Source organism: Astatotilapia calliptera, chromosome 12, assembly GCF_900246225.1.
Source record: "Astatotilapia calliptera chromosome 12, fAstCal1.2, whole genome shotgun sequence".
NCBI lineage: Eukaryota > Metazoa > Chordata > Actinopteri > Cichliformes > Cichlidae > Astatotilapia > Astatotilapia calliptera.
The window spans coordinates 25,420,955-25,441,058 of NC_039313.1; the positions used below are offsets into that span (position 1 = coordinate 25,420,955).

General features: G+C 39.5%; 1 protein-coding gene across 2 annotated transcripts; it reads left to right on the forward strand.

Moving 5' to 3' along the window:
• Window positions 1-698: 698 nt before the first annotated feature.
• Window positions 699-15,135, forward strand: zbtb34 (zinc finger and BTB domain containing 34). Of its 2 annotated transcripts, XM_026187788.1 has the most exons (3): window positions 699-1,043; window positions 7,392-7,450; window positions 8,523-15,135. In XM_026187788.1, the coding sequence occupies exons 2-3, from the start codon at window positions 7,448-7,450 to the stop codon at window positions 10,083-10,085; spliced, it is 1,566 nt and encodes a 521-aa protein (XP_026043573.1). In that variant the 5' UTR covers window positions 699-1,043; window positions 7,392-7,447; the 3' UTR covers window positions 10,086-15,135. The 2 variants fall into 2 exon arrangements, with proteins under 2 accessions (XP_026043573.1, XP_026043572.1); XM_026187787.1 differs by lacking the exon at window positions 7,392-7,450.
• The last annotated feature ends 4,969 nt before the right edge of the window (window positions 15,136-20,104 follow it).

The following is a 20,104-nucleotide window of genomic DNA, read 5'->3' on the forward strand; positions in this document are numbered from 1 at the left end:
AGAGAAACACATTTACATTTTTGCACATCACTTACATTCAGTTTAGCAATTTACTATTATTTTTATTATTAACAATAATGTCATTGTTTAAATTGGATGATTCCCTTGCTATCCCGATGTACGTTTTGAAAGCTGCGCGTCACTGTGAGAGGTCGAGATTGTGTTTCATCAATTTAGTCTCTGGCGCCCCTTTGTGGTAGAAGGGAATTAATGGTTTTTAATGTATAATGCCAGATTATCGTAGATTTACCAGAAGTATTAACAAAGCACGTTGGAAAAATATAATAAAGTAAGAATATATATACATATATTACCAACTCTTATGAACGCAGAGTTGACTAAAGCTGTCGAAGCAGTTTGATCAAACGAGTCAGAGTTTAAGACACTTGGTAATAATGCAGATGTTTTGGTAATAATCTTATGCTTCTAAACTAAACAATAAAATGTGTGTGTGTGTGTGTGTGTGTGTGTGTGTGTGTGTGTGTGTGTGTGTGTGTGTGTGTGTGTGTGCATCTTGGGGGCGGGGGGGGGAGGTGGGGGTCTCTACACAGCTGGAAAGTGCCGGTATAACTTGATTCCAATAAAGCAAACGATAGTTTTACCAAATTTACAAGATTATAGAGATAAAAAATACAGATTTATAGAGCTTAGCAAAAGTGAAAGCACGCGAATCTGACGTACACTGCCGCGTTATGGGCGTAGACGTATAAGAGAATGTATAGCCACGTTATCTGTAGAAAACAATCAGAGCGCGACTGTGGGTTACTTTACATTTATTTTTCCGCCTGTGCGCGTCCTCCATCACGTTCTATACTGGGAACACGATGTTACAGTATGCAACGCTGACATGAAGCAAGGGAGGGGCTGCTGCAAACCACGCTGATAGAATGAATGTAAAGAGCCTAAAGAACACTTCCTGTTGATGCAAAAATTGCAGCAGCAACTGTCTGACACATCTGGACTAGAGAGGGGGGGAGGCCTGGCTGTAGCGTTAGCGAACCACTGAAGGGAATGGACAACGTTTAATGCTAATCTGCAAGACGGTGAGTTTGGTGGACTTAAGATCTGGCATGGACTGGTGACCATAAATACGCTTGTAAAGTCGGCTCTTCTGTGCTCTCGCAGTGTGAATAATGAGGAGTTATTACCCGCGACCGCTAGCAACTAATTGCTAGTTAACGTTAGCTCCTAGCTAGCACTGGTCGCTACTGAGCGGTTGCTCCTAAAGCTAGTTCTGTTAGCATAAGCTAACTAGCATGATACCGCTTTCATATGACAGCCTACATAGTTTGTGCCCGTGTTCGACGTTGTTGCCTAGTTAAATCGTGTGAGGGTGTCAAGCTTTTTTAAAGCCACAGAAAACGTGTTCAGCTCGTTAGCTTACACAGGAATAAAGTCTCTTTGAAAGTTATGTATTTTTTTCTGGAATAAAGCTCGATTCTAGGGTAGCTAATGTGGCTAGTTAGCCGCTGCTTGAGCGGTGCTTGATACTTTTGGATGTCTCGGCCCGGTGAACTGAAGCAAATTTGTAACCCACCTTAATCTAACTAGAAGATACCGCAGAAGTGAGAAGCAGGGGAGATGTAAACAGAAAGCCGGTGGCTGTAAATTGTCAAGCTAGCGCTAACATTAGCTGCTCCGCAGAGTAGACCCCCCCTCCCCAAATCAGTAACTATCAACGAAGCGTTTGCATTAAAGTTTGAGACACCCTGCATTGGCTCCGCAATGGAAAGACATGCATGTGCGGTTAGATAGGCGCTGCATGCTAATATTCTCCCATGCACAAACCAGGGTGACACAGGTAAAGGGAGCTCATAATAAGTTAACGCACCAAATTAGCTGTAACGGTACGATTTATTTTTAACCCTATTGTTCGTTCCCAGGGTGGCATCGGTCCCCCATTTATTTTACATATCAGATAGTAGCCTGCATCTAATTTCGTTTTCATAAGGCAGGTTTTAAACATAAAGACTAAAGAACATATCAATGTAGCAGGGCTCTTTGGAAAAGTCGGTGCCTACTAACTCATAGTGATGTTACAACTGTGAAGGGCAAAGTGCAGAGACATCATGGCGAGCTGTCAGACACATTATAAGGAATACCTGGGTTCATTGTCACCAAGCACTTGTGCTTATTGCTGTTGTCTTATATTTTCCATTTAAATGTGTTGATAATTTACAAAGAAACCACCAACTTGTGTTATTCGTTAATAACTATATCGGAAAACAGTAGTAATATCATATATATTACGAGTCATGTTAGATCAGAGTGGGACTAATACAGTTAAGAGTTGGCAATATGGTTTAAACCCGCCCAACTGTCCGCTTTTGTTTTTTGTTTTTTTTGCTTTGCTTTCTGTTTTGGAGAAGCAGCAATATTGCGTTATGAAACACAAGACAGTTAGCAGGAGAGTTAGCTGTGTACATTGTTATATGCTAAAACAGCTCTGTGTTGTAACCTGGTCATTTAGAAGATTATTGGGGCAATATAGTGACTGCCTGTAGTAATTTTGTCTGTTTCAGTTACATTACAGTGCCATGCAAATTTCAAAATAATAATAATTTCTCCACTGTGTTTTTGTCATGATTTGTGATGTTTATCTCTCAATTCTTTATATAAATGTTACTGTGTTGATGTTCTTTTATATTATAACCTAAACTCTAATATTTTCTCATGCATTTCCTTAAATTGTCTTATTAAATTGTACAGTATTTATAACAAAGTAAAATGTAGACATGCGATAACTGCTTTGCTACCATCAGTAGTTGTAACAGTGTAAGATTTGCTCCAGGTATAAATACAGTGTAGTGAAGTGATGGCTCAGCTAATTGCTGCTGGTCATTAAAAGTGCTGTTCATATGATGTAGAAAATTTGTCAGGGAATGCGTGACAACTGATCCAGAAAAGGAAAAGTCATAAAGTATTGTTGTTTGTGTGAACTGGGTTGCCCTTTAACTAAACCTGGCACAAACAGTTTGTGCAAATTTTACTGGACAAGGTTGTGTGTGGATCAATAATTGTTGTAACACTGCAATAGCGATAAAGATTATACTGCTTGAAACCCTGTTTATTCCCCCCTAAATGATGACGCCTTTGTAAGGAAAATGCATTTGTGGGTTGAGCTGCTGAGTCAAGGATGTTGGTTGCACCCATGAAAAACTTGACAGAGTGGTTTTTATCATAGACTACCTCCAGAATTTGGGAATGGAGAGGGTTGAATGGGCTTCCTGCAGTCCTGACCCGAATCCCGTTAAACAATTGTGTGATAAACCTGGGTGTGCAGTTTGCGCTAGAGTGATCAACACAGCCCCTCTAGCTCACCAATGCTGGTTTAAGCATGGGATGCCATCCGACAGCAATGTGTAATCAAGTTGGTCACCAGCATTAGGAGTGGGTGGCAGGCTGTTCTGGCTATGTATGGTTCTTCCAGGTGCTACTGAGACCCCAGTTTGTTGAATTAAGCCCCTTTTCCATTAGGATCGACTTGGCACAGTTTGCCATGGTTTCCAGGGTTTTCCATTAGGTCCAAGTACCTGGTACCAGGTAATTTTTTAGTACCTGCTTGGCCAGGTTTCCAGGGAATCCAAGCAGGTTCTAAAATGTCACATCGTCAGACTGCACCAATTAGCTGGTCAGTAGTGTCACTAGGATGAGTCATGAGAGCGTCTAGTTGACGAAAATCAAAACCGCCATTTTTGTTTTCCGTGAGTCTGATGAAAAGCCACAGACCAAACACCAGGTATGTTCTTGCCTTGACATCCACCTTTTTTGTAACATTCCTGTCGCATATTAACTATGTCGCGGCACGCTCCTACACGTTGCCATGATAATGACCGCACGAATCAGGAGGCACTAAATTATAATGGAAAACCAGTTGATCTGAGAGGAGTCGAGTCCATCCAAGTAGGTACTAATTTATAATGAGCTTTAATGAATTGTAGAACTGCCAATAACTCTCATTTCTTCATATTTTAATAATCCAATCTAATAAACAACACCAAACAAGAGTCAATTACAGAATAAGCTGTTTGGCACTGGCAGAGAAGATTTGCCAAGTTTTTCATGGATGCAACGCCTATACTTATCTCTGCTGCTCAACCCAAAAATTCATTTTCTATAGGAACATGGCACCATTTAAGAGGAAATAAGCAAACTTTCCAAAATTACAAGATGTATTGCAAAGAAGCATTGTTACAGTAAAGAATTAATCGACTAAACACAAATATCCTTACCTTTTGTGCTAAGGTTAGTTACTCCTAACTAAATTCTTCAGCTGCTGCTTGTAGTGAATGCATATGATGAAAAAGGAACGATAACATTAACCTCCTCGTATGTTATCTAGAATCTTATCTTTGGGGAGCACACTGTCACCAACAAGTCATGTGAATGCTTACATTGCTGTATGATTGTGTTAGTCAATTGTTCCTCATTAGTGGTTTATGAATGTAAGTACTTTGTGTGTGTGTGGGGGGGAGTGCAGTAAGATTATAGATATGGATGGTTTCTACTATAAAGTTTTCCACTGTGTTCATCTCATAAGCATGTGAGTAGGCAGAAACGAAGGATGAGCATTTTCTTGAATTCCACTTATGTACTGCAAACAAATTTAATAAGCGAAGACACCCAAAGGCTAAGCATCCAATATTTAGCTCTGCTTTGTGATATTTTACTAAGCCTTAACGTTTTTCAGAATGTGCCTTATTTTCACTCCTAAGAGTCTCACATCGTACCCTCCCCTAGGTGTATCACAATCTAGTTTACTTTTGTGTGTGTGTGTGTGTGTGTGTATATATATATATATATATATATATATATATATATATATATATATATATATATATATATATATATATATATATATATATAATTTTTTTTTAAATCTCATTAAAAATGCTCCCCGAGCCTTTTGCTTGTGAGGCACTTCTGTCCTGATGTTGAAGAAAGCATACAGTGTTTGCCTGCTGACTTAGACTTTCAGTGAAATGGCAGCATTTTAGAATCCAAACTTTGTGTGACATCTTTCCATCACTGTTACGCTGATGTTTTGGTTATGTAAAATATCCCTTTCTTTTTTACCTGCCTACATGAAGCAGCTGTATCAGATTGGTCTATTACCAGACAAGGAACTTGAGCCACAGATGTAATTTTTGAGCTGAGTTTAAACATTTTCAGCTTTCCCATGTGAGCCAAGCATGTGACCCTCACTCAGCATGTGCATCTCAACTACTGAGCATGCATTCTTTGGCTGCCCTTCCACTTGGCTCCTTCTCACATGCATGCTGTTGGCAGCCATTGCTAGAATCTTTTTTTTTTTTTTTTTGCGCATGTGTATGAAGATGTTGTATTTGAATGCTGCCTATGGAGGAAGTGAAACTAATGCATGTCTGCTTTAGGGTTCTTTATGTTTTGTTACCACTTCTCCTTTCCTAAACCAGGATCACGACATATGGTTTGTTGGACAGGTGTCTTGGCACGCTTTGGCAACTAGATAAAGTGTTCCCAAAGTGCTGACAGGGACTAAATGCACAGAAGATCATGCTGAATTGCCAGCAAGGGGGCAGGAGGGATGGAGGAGGTGCAGAGGGATAGATTATTTAAGGGCAGATGGAGTTGAGAGGGAGGAAGTCTATTCTGGAGAACTGACACACCAGTTAAGGTTTGCAAGATAAATGTATTCGCTTTTACAAACAGAAGTGTTCCCAGTGTTGTTTAACTAGTTTGTCTAGGAAGGCAGGATTTCCATTTGTTGATACTTTTTAATCCACCTTAAATCAATATATTATTGTTGAAGCTTAGTGTGCCAGTTGTCAACATTGGCCCCTCCACTTTGATGGGGGCATGAAAGTGAAACCCTGAAAGTTGCAACTTTTAGGTTGTAAACCTTTTAATTTAGCTATTGGAGGTATGCTCATCAAGAAAGAACAGCTCAAACAGCAAATTTAAAAGACGGTGTACTTCCTCTTGCTCATGCTAGGTATGAAAAAAGGTTTTTCTTTTTAAGAACGGTTATCTTGCGCTCATCTTCCAGGCAGAACCAGATTTTCTTCTTTCTCTGCCAAACAAGGTATACACATATCTTTATGGCACGACTAACTGCCTGATATAGCACAATGCAGTCAGTGTATGCGGGACACAGGAACATAATCTCTCTATCACTTTCATTTCTTAGAGTTACTTTACTTTCAACTCCCTCTTTACTAGCAGCAGCGAGTAAGTAGTAAATGTAAGGAAGTTTAAAGACATTAAACTATAGGATAAAGCATGGGAAACTGAAATTCTCTATTCAATAATAATTACACTTTATTAACTTTACATGTTGCCTTCCAAGAAAATTACCAAGATATCCAGCACTCCTACTTTACACTACTATGGACTATACAGTACTTGAGCAGCTCCCTAGAAGTAAATGTAGACATTATTGCCTAATTGTCCACCAGACTCTGGTAGGCAACTTTGGTCAAAAATGGAAGCAGTTTTGAACAAAATGTTTTTAAATGAACGTCAACCAGTTTTCGAGATTCAAAATTCATAGCTGATTCAGCAAGTTGCCCATTTCCTAAGGTATTTCCACTATTGTGTTTGAGTGTTGTTATGATGTTGTTTTCTTGAAAAACTGTCTCTGGTCTGTGTTTGACTTTACTTTCGATATATACCTCTCCTTGTTTCACCAGAGCACATTTTTCCAGAAAGTGTGATGTTGTATTTACTGTCAGGCCTTAGTTTGCAAGGGCTGTTACCTAGCTTGCTTCCCATGCAGGTCAAGTGCATTGTGTCGCTTTATAACTGTAAATGCATGTCAGCAGAGCAGCAAGTCTGGACAAACTGGCAGCCGTTTGAGCTCACTTGTAGCCGTTTGTACTTACAGTGAAATGACTTTTTTTCAAATGACTTGAAGCTCTTCTCTGAGGTTTTTACGTAATTATTTTCTGAAGATTTTAGAGAGCTTTTGAGATCTTCCCATGATAATGCTACATTCTTCAGAGCTGAAAGAATGAAATCAGATTCCACATTGTTCATTTTCAAAGCACCTACCATCCAGACATTACTTCAAAAACATGGTTTCATCTCATTGTCTTCTTTTGACCATATCTGTTGAAATGAATTGTTTGTTTGGTGGTTTATCTGCAACTGAGCAGTACAGTTGCAAGTGCTCTGGCCAGGACTAACTTCCCTTCATCATAATTACTGACATTTGGGATCTTTTTGGTGTCTGTCCATCTGGGTTTTAGATATACATTTACAGTAGGCTCAGGTGTTGTCAACAACTGTAGTCTCTTATCTTCTCTCTGCTTCACATGTCCTACTGCACTAATGTCCAAGAAATTGATAGAACGTTCTTAGAGGAGACGTTCCCAAATTGAAACTAAAGCGAGTTGATGTGTCATCCACAGCACAGACTGGGAAAACCTGACAGAGGATTATCTAACAGTCACATCAGAAGAAATAAATGGTAAATGGACTGGTTCTTATATAGCACTTTTCTACTCAAACACTCAAAACACTCCATAAAACATGCCTCATTCATCCAGAGTTTCTTTCTACACCTAAGTGTGTTCAATCTAAAATTCACAACCATTCACACTACACTGAACAACTTGGAGAGCAACTTGGGGTTCGTATCTTGCCCAAGGATACTTTAGCCAGCAGACTGGATTATTCAGGTTTTGAACCACCGACTTTCCGATTAGTAGGTAACCTGCTTTACCTCGTGATCCACAGCCAACCCAAAGCCATGGCTGAGAATCTAATAATTGCCTCGTTGCTGTAATTTATTGCAGGGGCACTGTTTTGGCAAAAATTTAAGTGAGCTACGTGGTTCAACCAAGCATCTTTTTTCACATTGTATTAAGCACTCAGTTTGTGCTGCTTTTAAACAGCATGTGTGTGCACATACAGGTTGAGAAATGGCTATTAAGAAATGGCTTTGGTAAGGTACCGAAGTTAAAATTTGACATGTCACAATCAGTCCAGCAACTGGCAGTGACAGTTGCATTCCTAGACAACCGTGTGTGTGTACATGCAGTGCAACCAAAAACCAACTGGTAGTCAATTCATCCAGTTGCCTGTAGCAGATATATTAGTCTATATATTAGTATTATATTATATTATATATTAATCACCCTAATGCATATGTAATTAACACAATTATTATTCACATATTCATGTTGGTGGTTAATGCCAATGAGAAAAGCATAAAATCTTGAATGTTTGAAGGTTGTTAGGGTAAAGAGTGAACTTGAAAGAAATTGGAATCTATCCATCCATTTTCTCCTGCTTGTCTGATAGTGGAGTTCATTTTTTGTCAAATTTTAAAAATGCTTTGAGGAGCAGTTTAAACCTACTTAACATTATAGTGTTAATGAAGGTATGATTTAGTGCAGGGCTTGAATGACATGGCATTAGTTTCTGCACAAAGCTGATTGTATACATGGCCCAGTGCTTTTTTGTACCTTGAAGCTATTAAAATGTTGCAGTTTAATATGACAACATCTGATATTTTGTCTTTTTTCTTCTCCCATCAGGCTGTCAACAAACTGGAGAAACGTATACAAGAAATGGACGACGGCAGCTACATCGAGTTTGATGTGCCGGAGTTCAGCAACACTGTTCTGACCCAACTCAATGAGTTGCGGCTGCAAGGGAAGCTGTGCGACATCATTGTTCACGTTCAGGGCCAGCCCTTTCGAGCCCACAAGGCCGTGCTGGCAGCTAGTTCACCCTACTTCCGTGACCACTCAGCTTTGAGCACCATGAGTGGCCTTTCCATTTCAGTCATCAAAAGCCCTGAGGTGTTTGAACAGCTTCTTGCTTTCTGCTACACAGGTCACATGTCCCTGCAGCTCAAAGATATTATCAGTTTTCTCACCGCTGCCAGCTTTCTGCAAATGCAGGCAATCATTGACAAGTGCACCCAAATCCTGGAGAGCCTCCATTCCAAGATCAGCCTCCCAGTTAGTGTCAGCAGCCCAGAGAAAGACAGCTTGCAGACTAGCCGCAACGGGGTCAATGACAGCAACCTCTTCATAAATCCCACCCAGATCTCCCCCCCTTACTACTCCCGACAGACTCAGGCAGGGAATGAAGTGCGCTTGGAGCTGGGAGGAAAAAGCCTGGGCCGGGTGAGACAGCAGCAAGAGGAAGGCCACTCGGATCGTGGCAGTAGTGATAGTGTGTCAGAGCACGATGCGCCCGTGGAGGGAGAAACAGAGCAAGTGGAACTGATTGGCAAAGATGGGCAAGTAACAGATGTGCATGTGAAGATAGAAAAGACCGATAGGCCCACTTATTCAGACAGTTCCTCAGCTGGTGATGATGGCTATCACACAGAGTTGGTGGATGGAGACCAGGTAGTGGCTGTCACTGTGGGCTCTTATGGTCCTGTAATCCAGCCTGCTTCCTATTCTTACTCAGGGCTGTCCTCCCCGTGCTTTGTCAACCTCAGCAACACCAGTCCTTCCCGCTCCATTCTCAGTGGCTTCAGAGGTGGCCGAGCCAGGGCAAAGCGCCCGTTGGCTATCCCCGCAGGGGTGCTGAGTCATATTAAACCAGGCTCAGACGATGGCGAATCAACTGTGGGACCCACAGGGTTGGAAAACGATGTGCGAGAACGTAGCCTACGGAGCCAGTGGTACCCTTACAATGAGAGACTCATTTGCATCTACTGTGGAAAGACCTTCAATCAGAAAGGGAGCCTGGACCGCCACATGCGCCTGCACATGGGAATCACCCCATTTGTTTGTAAATTCTGTGGCAAGAAGTACACAAGGAAAGACCAGCTGGAGTACCACATCCGTGGCCACACGGACAACAAGCCCTTTCACTGTCAGATCTGTGGGAAATGCTTCCCATTTCAGGGCACCCTTAACCAGCACCTGAGGAAGAAGCACCTGGGAGCATCAGAGGGCAGCAATCACATGGACTCTCCAGAGAGGATGGAGGGAAGCTCAGGTCAGAAGGACCAAGAAGATACGTCTGAGGGGATGGCCTTTGAGGCACAATATGCAGAAGAGGCACCAGCCAATGAAATGGAGGAGAGTTCAAAGTGCAGTCCAGAGGAGGCTCAAGCATCAAGATGTGATTTTTAGGTCCTGCTTCAGGTTAAGGAAGCTTTAAGAAATGTTTATTTCAGCGCAATTTAAAGGACTCTCCTCTTTTTGAATCAGCTCCCGCTACTATGGACCTTTCTTTCATCGAGGGTTTCTGTCAGTTTTGTGAAAGTTAGATGCTAAATACAGAGAGAAAATGGGTGCTTTATAGAAATCGGATTCGTTCAAGTAAAGGGAGTAACGACTTACTATTTTTAAGGTGGTCCCAATAATCAAGACCCCCGGATTGATTTCTCTTTTTATCTTTCCATGTTTTTTAAAACATATTTACAGAGTTATATAGGCATGTTGCAATAATTGATAATGTGAAAGCTCTGGTAAGATGCTTGTCATATCACCTTTTTACCTAACCTGTTTTTGCACATGTGGCCACAGGAGGCCACTTACACACAAGGAATGATTTTTCTGCCAGTGCAAAGCTTCGTGTGACATATCCGTTCAATACCTCATGATGCAACTACATACTCATAATAGACAGTATTTTAACTTAAATGAAACTCACCAGGTTCTACCTCATAGCCAAGAACCTACCAGGCACAGATGTGTTCAACGTTTAAAATCCGTTCTAGGTTTTTTGTACAGTATCTTATTGCCAAACCCTGTAAAGAATATTCTTTCAACACAAAGCCTTGATACTTAGGGGAAATATTCCTTGCTGATTGTATGGATTAGGGACAAAGTCCTTGTCAAATGTTTCATGGTTAGCCAGGATAACATGATTAAGAAGGTGCTATGTTATGAGTAGAAAGCTTGCTGGCCTACTTGTGTGCTATTGGGCAAATATGGAGAGCAGAGTAAGAGACATTTCTCTGTTATTTTTCAAGATAAAATTTTTTTTCTTCAAAACACTTCAGGATTTTATCTCTCATCACTACTGGAGATCTCACTCTGTCAGCCTAGGCGTGGTTTTAGATGCTGCCATCCATGTAATGGATGAATCTCATCCATACAGTGAAGTAATTTGTATTCCTCTATATCCCCTGTATGAGGTTTATTCAGAACTATTGTATATGTTTTTGTTTTTTCCTGGGGTTCCAGTTTGATACTCAGTGTCTAACAGAGGCAGGGAGTACTCATTGTAAACTCAGCACACCAGGAACAGCTCTGGATGTGTTCACCTAAATCACTATAATATACTAGTCTGAACAATATGCAAGCAGAAAGAACAAAGGAATCTCAGCCATTGTGACATGGTTTTTCTTCCATTATTTGAAAGAGCTATGGGTTTGTTTTCCATTGTGTCCTCTACAATTGGACAGTTAATCTGTGATATTCATTTTCTGCATTGTTCAGGGTCAGGTGCAGACTTGTAACACGTTTTCCTCATTTTGTCAAGCCCACTTTATGGTATTGTCAAGGTTAAGAGGTAAATGTTTTAAGAGGTAGCTGATGATCCAAAGTATCGATGCACTTTGCAGAGTTAGCAGTTTGGGTGAGTGCTGTCCCAGTAATAAAATGTGCTAATCTGTCTTAATTGTGATGATTTTTACTCTGAGTAAAAATGTCTTGAGCTTTGATGAGACTCTGCAATCACATAAATACTTTTGGCTACAAGTCACATATATGGTAACATTGCATTTTATCTATACTATTTGAATTACGGGGATGGGGTGTTGTGGGAATATAGAGATTTATTTCCATTGTGATTTAAAAATTCATATTCACATTTAAAAGGCACTTAAAAGGCCTGGTTGATGATTAGAATTTGCTAATTTAAAGCTCAGCTGGGTGGTTCCTTTTGTGCTATTTTTGCTTTCTTACTCGCCATCCAGCTGGTTAATGCCTTTATTTTTGAAGAGCACCTGCTTTATGCTTTTATTTTGTCCCAACTGGTCCATGCTGAATTTGTGTCAATGAATTGAGAATTGATTGACAATTTTATAGTTTTCATATTATTTCCTACGTTGTGTGCATTTGGTGGAAGAATCTTGTGTTTTGTTGCTTATGTCAGATTTTATATTAAGAGTGCAGTCCTTTTTATTCCTTTGAATGTGCATTCGTCGTCTTTACTCATCGACAAACCAAAATTTGGATAATTTTGCAAAATCGGTATAGCTAGCTTTTCATTGTCTTTAGTGTACGAATTTATCACAAACACTCTTAATCATCATCACCAATGTCTGTCTGTCAGCATATACAGTACTTTTTTAGATTAATGTTTTCCAAGTCAAGTATATTTTTGTCAGCGGGCGATGTGCGCAGGGTTGCCAGCTGATCTGACCTCAACAAAATCAGTTTCTGATTCATGTTAACCTCACTACGATAATTCTTGCCCTTTATTTGAAGACAAAAAAAACAACAAGCATTTCTTCTTGGAATATTATCAGCAAGGTTTTGTGAATAGGGTACAAACTGCTAAAATATTTTTGTGCCAAAAGACAACACCAAAGACTAATAGGGGATGATTTTTTTTTCTGGTAAATTTTGGCTGGATTGTGTAATTGAATGCTCGTTAGGAAGAATAGGTTCTTAATTTAATGTAAGACTAATTCATTGCAATTTGCAAAAGAATGTATGTTTCCCAGTTTATAACAATCACTTGTGTAGAAAATAAATAAATGAACAAGCAGAAATTAAGTAGCAGAGTCATAAATAACATAACAATACTAAGCCATAAAAACAAGGTATAAAAGTTGTGCAGTAGGTAATGTAATTGTTTAAAGCCAGTGTAAAAAAGAGAGACTGCTTCACAACAAGTGGCATCTTAAACTTAGTGCCTTGCCACAAGCTTTATGTTTTAGATTCTGGCACTTGGATTTTTGTGCCTCTTTACTTTTGGAATGGAATAAATGGAGAGATTATGATGAAATATGGCTGCATCTTTTATTGTGAAGTGGAGCCAAGAATGAATAGAAATTAAGTCATGTCATTCTTGTCCATTTTGTACTAGTCTACTTAAGCTCTGCCCCTAATTTTCACTTGCTATCACTGGATTTTTATTTTATTTTATTAGTCTGTGACATGATGGGCAACTGATTTTAAAGTGTAACTGATTTTGTAGCATTTGATTACAATCAGATGAGGCAAACTTGTTCCCTGCAAGCCGCTGCCCCATAGTCAGAGGCTATACTAAATCCCCTCCTCTTTAACGACCGAGGACAATCTAATCAATGTACTGTAGTTTATGCATTTAAGTAGAGACAGGAGATGCATGAGAACAGACAGGATATTTAGCTGATAGTAAACTGAGTATTTGTGCAGAAAAATATCTTACCTACATATACTGTAGCTGAATTGCACGCTGCTCAGCCAAAAAATTGTGTACAATTGCCAATTTTTTAAAAACTTTTTTTTCCTGTCATTGATTGTGCACTTACTTTTTGTTGTTGTTTTTTGGTTAAAAGTACATACCAGTTCTATCCGATGAGTCTCCTTTATCTCTGTAGTTACCTGTTAGGGACTCAGTTATCTTAAAGGCCTCAATCACTTCTGTAAGGACCTCTCCCCTCGAATGGTGCTTTGAAATTCAGTTTTCTGTCCTCAGCAAGCAAGTCCATGTTTTTGTTGTAGGTGAACAGGGGCGTAATTGTTTAAATGTTATTCATGTATCATAGTTATGTACGTGGCAGTACACACCTACAAAAACCAACTAAACTTGATAGACACTCGAATGGACCCTCTTCGTCAGCTTGTAGTTCCACCTCGCTGAGAGCGACAGGATATGCATTTTGGGCCACAAGTATTCAAAAAGAAGTGTTTACAAGGCTGTCAGACTACTTTGTGTTTTTTTTTTCTTTGTTTTTTTGATAATTTTTTTTTTTGCAAACTTGCAACTCGTCCTGTTCCTTTTGTAAGAAACTCACTTCAGGTAGTTTACAAACACTGATACAGGCTTAGAAAAGAAATCGTAAGTCTTCCATAGCTTTTCTGTCAGTTTCTGTCCACTGTGTATTTTTTTTTTTTTTTTTGAAAAAAGAGAAGCAATAACCTTTTTGAAAGTGAAAGTGGTGTATTGGGATCATCAAACCTTTTGAAATATTGGCCTGTCATGTATCAAACAAACTGAAAGTCAGGGAGCTGTTGAATTGAAGTAGGACCAGGACAATTTGATATCGATTTATTTTTTATATATTTTCTGAAACTCTGGACAGGTTGACTTCTTGTTTTTAGAAAAAAAAATATGAAAGTGAAAACGCGGTTGAAATGCTCAATTGAAAATCCAGTGGTAGTTGGTAAACTGCAACACGAGAACTGAGCGCGTGATTCAGTCATCAAACTCAGTGGCACTGTTCAGAGTTGCACCTCCAGCTGAGTGAAATAATGAAAGGGATTTTGGGCTATATAGCCACTGTTTGGGACCGGGCTCTCTGTTGCTATGTTGAAGTTCAGTGGTCTCCTTTTGCTCCTCAGGCTCCGAGACAGTAGGTGCAGTTGTTCAGGATCAGAGGGGACGTTTTCAGTCTACCTGTTGTTCCTTTTCGTTTTTGAATCCCCCCTAACTCTGCACTAGTATGTCTCTGGTTCGTGTGCATTTGGTGACAAGGCAAAAAACAACATTAAAAAAAAAAAGTAGAACTCAGGGTATATAGCATTAAAAGTGGTCTCACTGGACATACGTTCTACCATATGTCCGTAGTATAATTGTGCACTTCTCTTCAGGTGGGGAAACAAGTCCTCAGTCAGTTGTTCCCAAACATTCTGCCTCAAGGTCTCAATGAGCCCATATTTTCCACAGAGCTGAAGCATGAGGTGCATTTGAGCCCACGAACTGAACCATGATAGCAGAAATGCCTCCGCTCCTGTTTTGTCCACTCTACACACAACCTCACAACCCAACTGTGAACCTCAGAACTCTACTGTTTTGTACAACTATGAAGTAAATGAAGCTAGCTAGAGCTGATGTTGTATCTATTGCCATTTATGAATTTATTTTATAGCATGAAATAAAATATATTTATTCAAATTATATATTTTACTCATAATCATTCAGTGCTGCTTCATTTTGGTTCTTAAGCTTGTAAATTGCTTTTTTATTATATAAAAAATGTCAATAGAATAATGCGTTTGTAAAATAAAGACGCTGATTTGGCTCTGCTTTGTCTTTTTTTGTTTTGTTTTGTTTCTCTTAACTGAACTGATCTATCAGTTATTTAATATTAACGCTTTTCTTAGAAAACGGGGAAAAGGAGAACTCTACTCACCCACCCTTTATTTATTATGTTGAACAATGTTAAAATGCACTGCAGTGATTCTTTGTTACGCATGTGCAACTTTTACCCTCAAGAGGGAGCTAGAGAATAATATAATATCAGTTATGTCAGTATCAAAAGGTTACTGATTAGTTTGGAGAGTCGTAGAAAGGAGAGTGTGTCAGATTCTTTGTCACTGAAAACAGGGAAATTTAATTTCACTTTTAAAATGTTAGAAAACTTTAAAGCAAACAATGGGAAATATGAAAATTAAGCTACTTTGAGTTAGGTAAGCATGATTTTTTGTGATGCTTGTAGAAGTTGAAAAACATAAAACAATAAACCTGATTAGTCTCAAATATTTTGATACATTTATCACCAGTCAAAGTCTTTACCCAACTGAACTGTTTGTTCTTCCTGTCCGTACTGTGTTAAGGTCATGGGAGTAATGTATACATTAAATGATAGTGCACATGTGCGAAACCTTCACAAATGTGAGTGTCTGACATGTGTGTTGCTTTTGTGATAAAACATTGTCAGCTTCCTCTGTTGCACCTCGGTGAGCTCTGAGTGCATGTTAAACCTGTGTGGGCTCTTTCACAGAAAGGAAAAGGCCTAGAACATGTATCACAAGTTGATCTGGCAGTTACATAGGCACACGTTACACTCGTTTCCATTCAGGCGTTGCTATGCATTACACGGCGTGCTTCAACCTGTAGCCTGGATGGTTGACGTCACATTAGAAATATTAAGGATGTGTGAGACAAATGCTGACGACTAGAATGCTTTGACTTTTGCAGTGTTTCTGAACGGGTAACACATTTAACTTCCATTGCCATTTCAACAGCTGCCTCGCACATGGAAAAATTGAGCCCCTTGGCTTTAAATACACTGGCAGATACCCTGAACAGTAAATAGTGAAAACCACAGATCAAAGTGATGTCTTAAAATTCCTTGTTTTGTCTTTTCCAAAATCCAGAGATATTCTCCTTATTGGCACGTGTGACAAAGACAAGGATCAAATACTATGTTGTAGGGATTATTACACTAGTTGCATACGCACCATGTAGTTATGGGTTTTATATGTGTGTACGTACAAGCAAGAATAGGAGACCTTAATCATTCATTAATTCTGTGTGAGCTTGTGCAAGAATGCTGATTAAGCTTTCTTTTGAATTTGTTTACCACGCTGTCAGGCAGTTTGTATCAGCTTGACATAAACTTCAATTATCTTTGGTAAGTAAATAACACAATACTTGGCAGTAGGTGATGCATCACTCGTTGCTGGAGGTTTTAATAAATTGGACGAATTATTTAAATGACAGCGTTATAGGACTGCAAAGACATGTGATCCTAAAATAACACCCTAAAGTGCTCTGTTCAGTGGAATAAGAGAATAAAAAGAACCACAAAATACAAGGCCAGGAACCCAGAGGTAGTCCCGTTTCCACAAGGCGTCTTTTGCTGCATTCTGTGAGTATGATGTATTGCGGCTTCGTAACACAAACTGAGCTGGATCCGAGTAAATAGTGGGTAGCTGTTTCATTAGTGTCAATATGACAGTTTTGGAGTTAGAATCTGATTGCTGGGTGTTTGTTGGACAAGTTGTTGGCTCAGTCATGAATAGTTGCCTTGTATCATCTCCACAAAGGCCACGAAGACTCAGCTACGGCCTAGAGTTCACAGATACTCCTGACTTACCTCCTCACTTAATCCCAAAGTGTTATATATGAAAGATAAGTGATGGAGTCTTTTTAAAGAAAAAAAGGACTTTATTCTGTAATACAGGTCTTGTTTGAATGAATTTCTTGTTTAAAAGAACCTAACTAACAACTCAGCAAAGTTGACATCTGTCCTCCTGACTCGAAACAGTACCATAACTCTTTAGGCCCAGTAGTATGTGACTGAATAGATGTTACGAAAAGTAAGCAGTCAACCACAAGGCAAGGTTACAATCTTTCTTAATATCTTCATATTACAGAAGCTATGTGAAAGTTAATTACTGTTCCTTAGAATTGTTAGTCTGCCTGCTTATCGATTCTTCTTATCATTCTACTTGCACTTGCTACAATCGTCTGATTTCAGTTTGTGTGTTGGAGGAGGAAAATAGACAGTCTACAGCATGCATGTGTGCATGACTATTTTTATTGCACAAAAGGATGAGAGTGCGATGGTAAAATGCAAACTGTATCCAGGACAGAAACAACTGCATTATGCTGCTAACACAACTCTGGCTCTTTGCAAACATCTGCATGCTAACGGTAAGCTAGCCAAGAACCCAGAGTAACATTTCCTGAGTGAACGCTAAACCCAGCCCTGGAGACAGACCCTGAGCTTCAACAGGTAACAAACAGATGAGCAGTCAGGCTGCAGCCTTCAGTTCTACCTGTTCATGTTTCTAAAGCAGAATCACTGTGGCGATTGCTTAAATGTCTCTTTGTGCTGGTTTTCATCTTTGCTTTGTGTTCATACCTAAATACTAAGACAAGGATCATACAGTATGTGTCTCCTCCTTCGGATAAGGATTTGTGTTGGTGTGTGCGACTGTAGCCTCTAGTTTAATATTGATAAATGGCAATTATGTGTTTCAGGTCATTTTTTACAAAGAAACGTGAAACTAATGTAGGGAGTAAGTAATATAACAAATTACCTTCTCCTGGGAGTAATTATGTAACATACTGCTTTGTCCTTAAAAAAAGTTTTCGATGTAATACATGACTTTTTTTTTTTACTAATGTCCCCAACACTGATCACAACAAGAGGAGAAATACCTCCAACATGCAGAAACATTTACCACACAGCATGTAATTCACTTGCATGAATGTAATGTACTTGATATGCTGCTTAGAGATGGTGGTGACGCTCAAAGAGGAGCCAGGGAGAACTCAATGAGAATCGCTAAGAGAACTGACAAGAAATCTAATGGATAAGTGATATCGGTAATGGAATCAGAATCGCTAAATTCTTATCAATTCCCATCTTTACTTGTTATCCCCAAGCATTAGGAGGTCTTTTCACTAAAAGCCCAACTACTGAAAAACAACCCCACACCACAATCCCTGATTCACCAAACTTTACGATGCAGTTCACATTTAGACAAGTACCATTGTCCATCAGATTGTCAGATGGAGGAACTCTAGAGTCCAGTGGCAGCGTTCAATGCACCACTGCATCCAGTGCTTTGCGTTGCACTTTGTTAGGTAAGGCTTGGATGCAGGGTACCCTCCGCCCCCTGACCCTACCAATGATTTGAATGGCTGAGTGAATAGTTTTGGAAATATAGTACACTTTATCTTCTTCTAGCTGTTGCTCTGCTCTCACCCTTTCACATGAAATCTTTGGCCATTTTTGTTAGTTGGGGAATCTCTAAACTTCTGCTTTCTTATATGTATGCCTTTGGAATATTGACATATAAAAAATGCACACTTTTAATATCAAAAATGACCTAATAAGCTTATTTTTTGACGTGTGGAGCCACAGAAAGCACAGGTGATGAGAATACTGCGTCATCCTTAAATCCATGTGTGTTTTTCCTAAAGGTGGCAAGTCAAAGGCTCTGCTGGGAACAAGAACATTTACTGTGGCACAGTAATGCCATTGTCATTGCTATGAATAACACCTGCAGTCCTGCTGCTGTGGAAAAACAATCTTAAAAAAGGCCCAGAGCTAGTGAACATAACTGCAAACTGGGGACTTCTCTTCAGGAAGCAGAGAAGACTGGAAGTGATTAGAGGACAAATATAAGCTTAAAGCCTCAAAACTCTGTCAAACTTTTCAAAAAGTGTCTTTTATCTTTACCTGATACAACAGAAAGTTGGAACTGGTTGAACTAATGAAGAAGTAACTGAATACATGCAGAATACATCTGTTTATGTGGATAGTGCATTTTTATGCCAACTAAAGCAAGACAGAAATGCAGTGAGATCGGCTAAAGTGAGTTTTAATGAGAAACCACTCTGATGGTTAATCATGTGTGAAATCTTGTGGTGGTGGGGGGCGGGGTGTTTTGTTTAAATGTACCATTTGCTCGGAATGATATCATTTAAATAGATTTGTTGAGGCTCGGCTGAAAAGGTTCCAAAGCAACCTTTGTAGCATCTGTAACAGCTTTTTAAATAAACCTTTTGTAACTTGTGAGTTAGCGTCTTCGTGAGCTGGCATGAGATTAACAAAAAAAAAAAAAAAAAATGAGAGTGAGAGGAACCTCTGTCAGATTCCCAGAAACCACTCCTTTTCCCACAGAAACCCTTTTATGTTGTTCATATTTTCCTTTATTAAAACTAAGTCAAGCTGTTTCAATGACGATGATTCATGATCAGGTCATTTTGACTCACAGGAAACTTACGGTTTAGAGAATAGAATAGAATAGCCTTTATTGTCATTGTACAGAGTACAACGAAATTGGAGTGCCACTCCCTTGGTGCAAGTTTCAATAATAAATATAAATGTAAAATATAAAAAGTACAAAAAAAACAATCGTAAGTACTCAAACAATAGTATGTACAATATATACAGGATAGCAGCATTAATATAATGACAGTGACGGTATGGAATAGGTTCAATTGTTTTTGTGCTTATTTACTACGGTGATAGCTCTGGGAAAGAAGCTATCCCTGAATCTGTTTGTCCTGGTTTTATGTGACCTGTACCGTCGGCCTGACGGTAATAGTTCAAACAGTTGGTTGCTGGGGTGAGAGTGGTCCTTGATGATATTGCCAGCTCTGCTGAGGTACCGAGAGTTTGCAGTGACCTCCAGGCTGGGCAGAGAGCAGCCAGTGATCTTCTGGGCTGTGTTGATGACCCTCTGCAGTACTTTCCTGTCTGCAGCTGAGCACCCTGCATACCATGTTGTTATGCCGTACGTTAGGA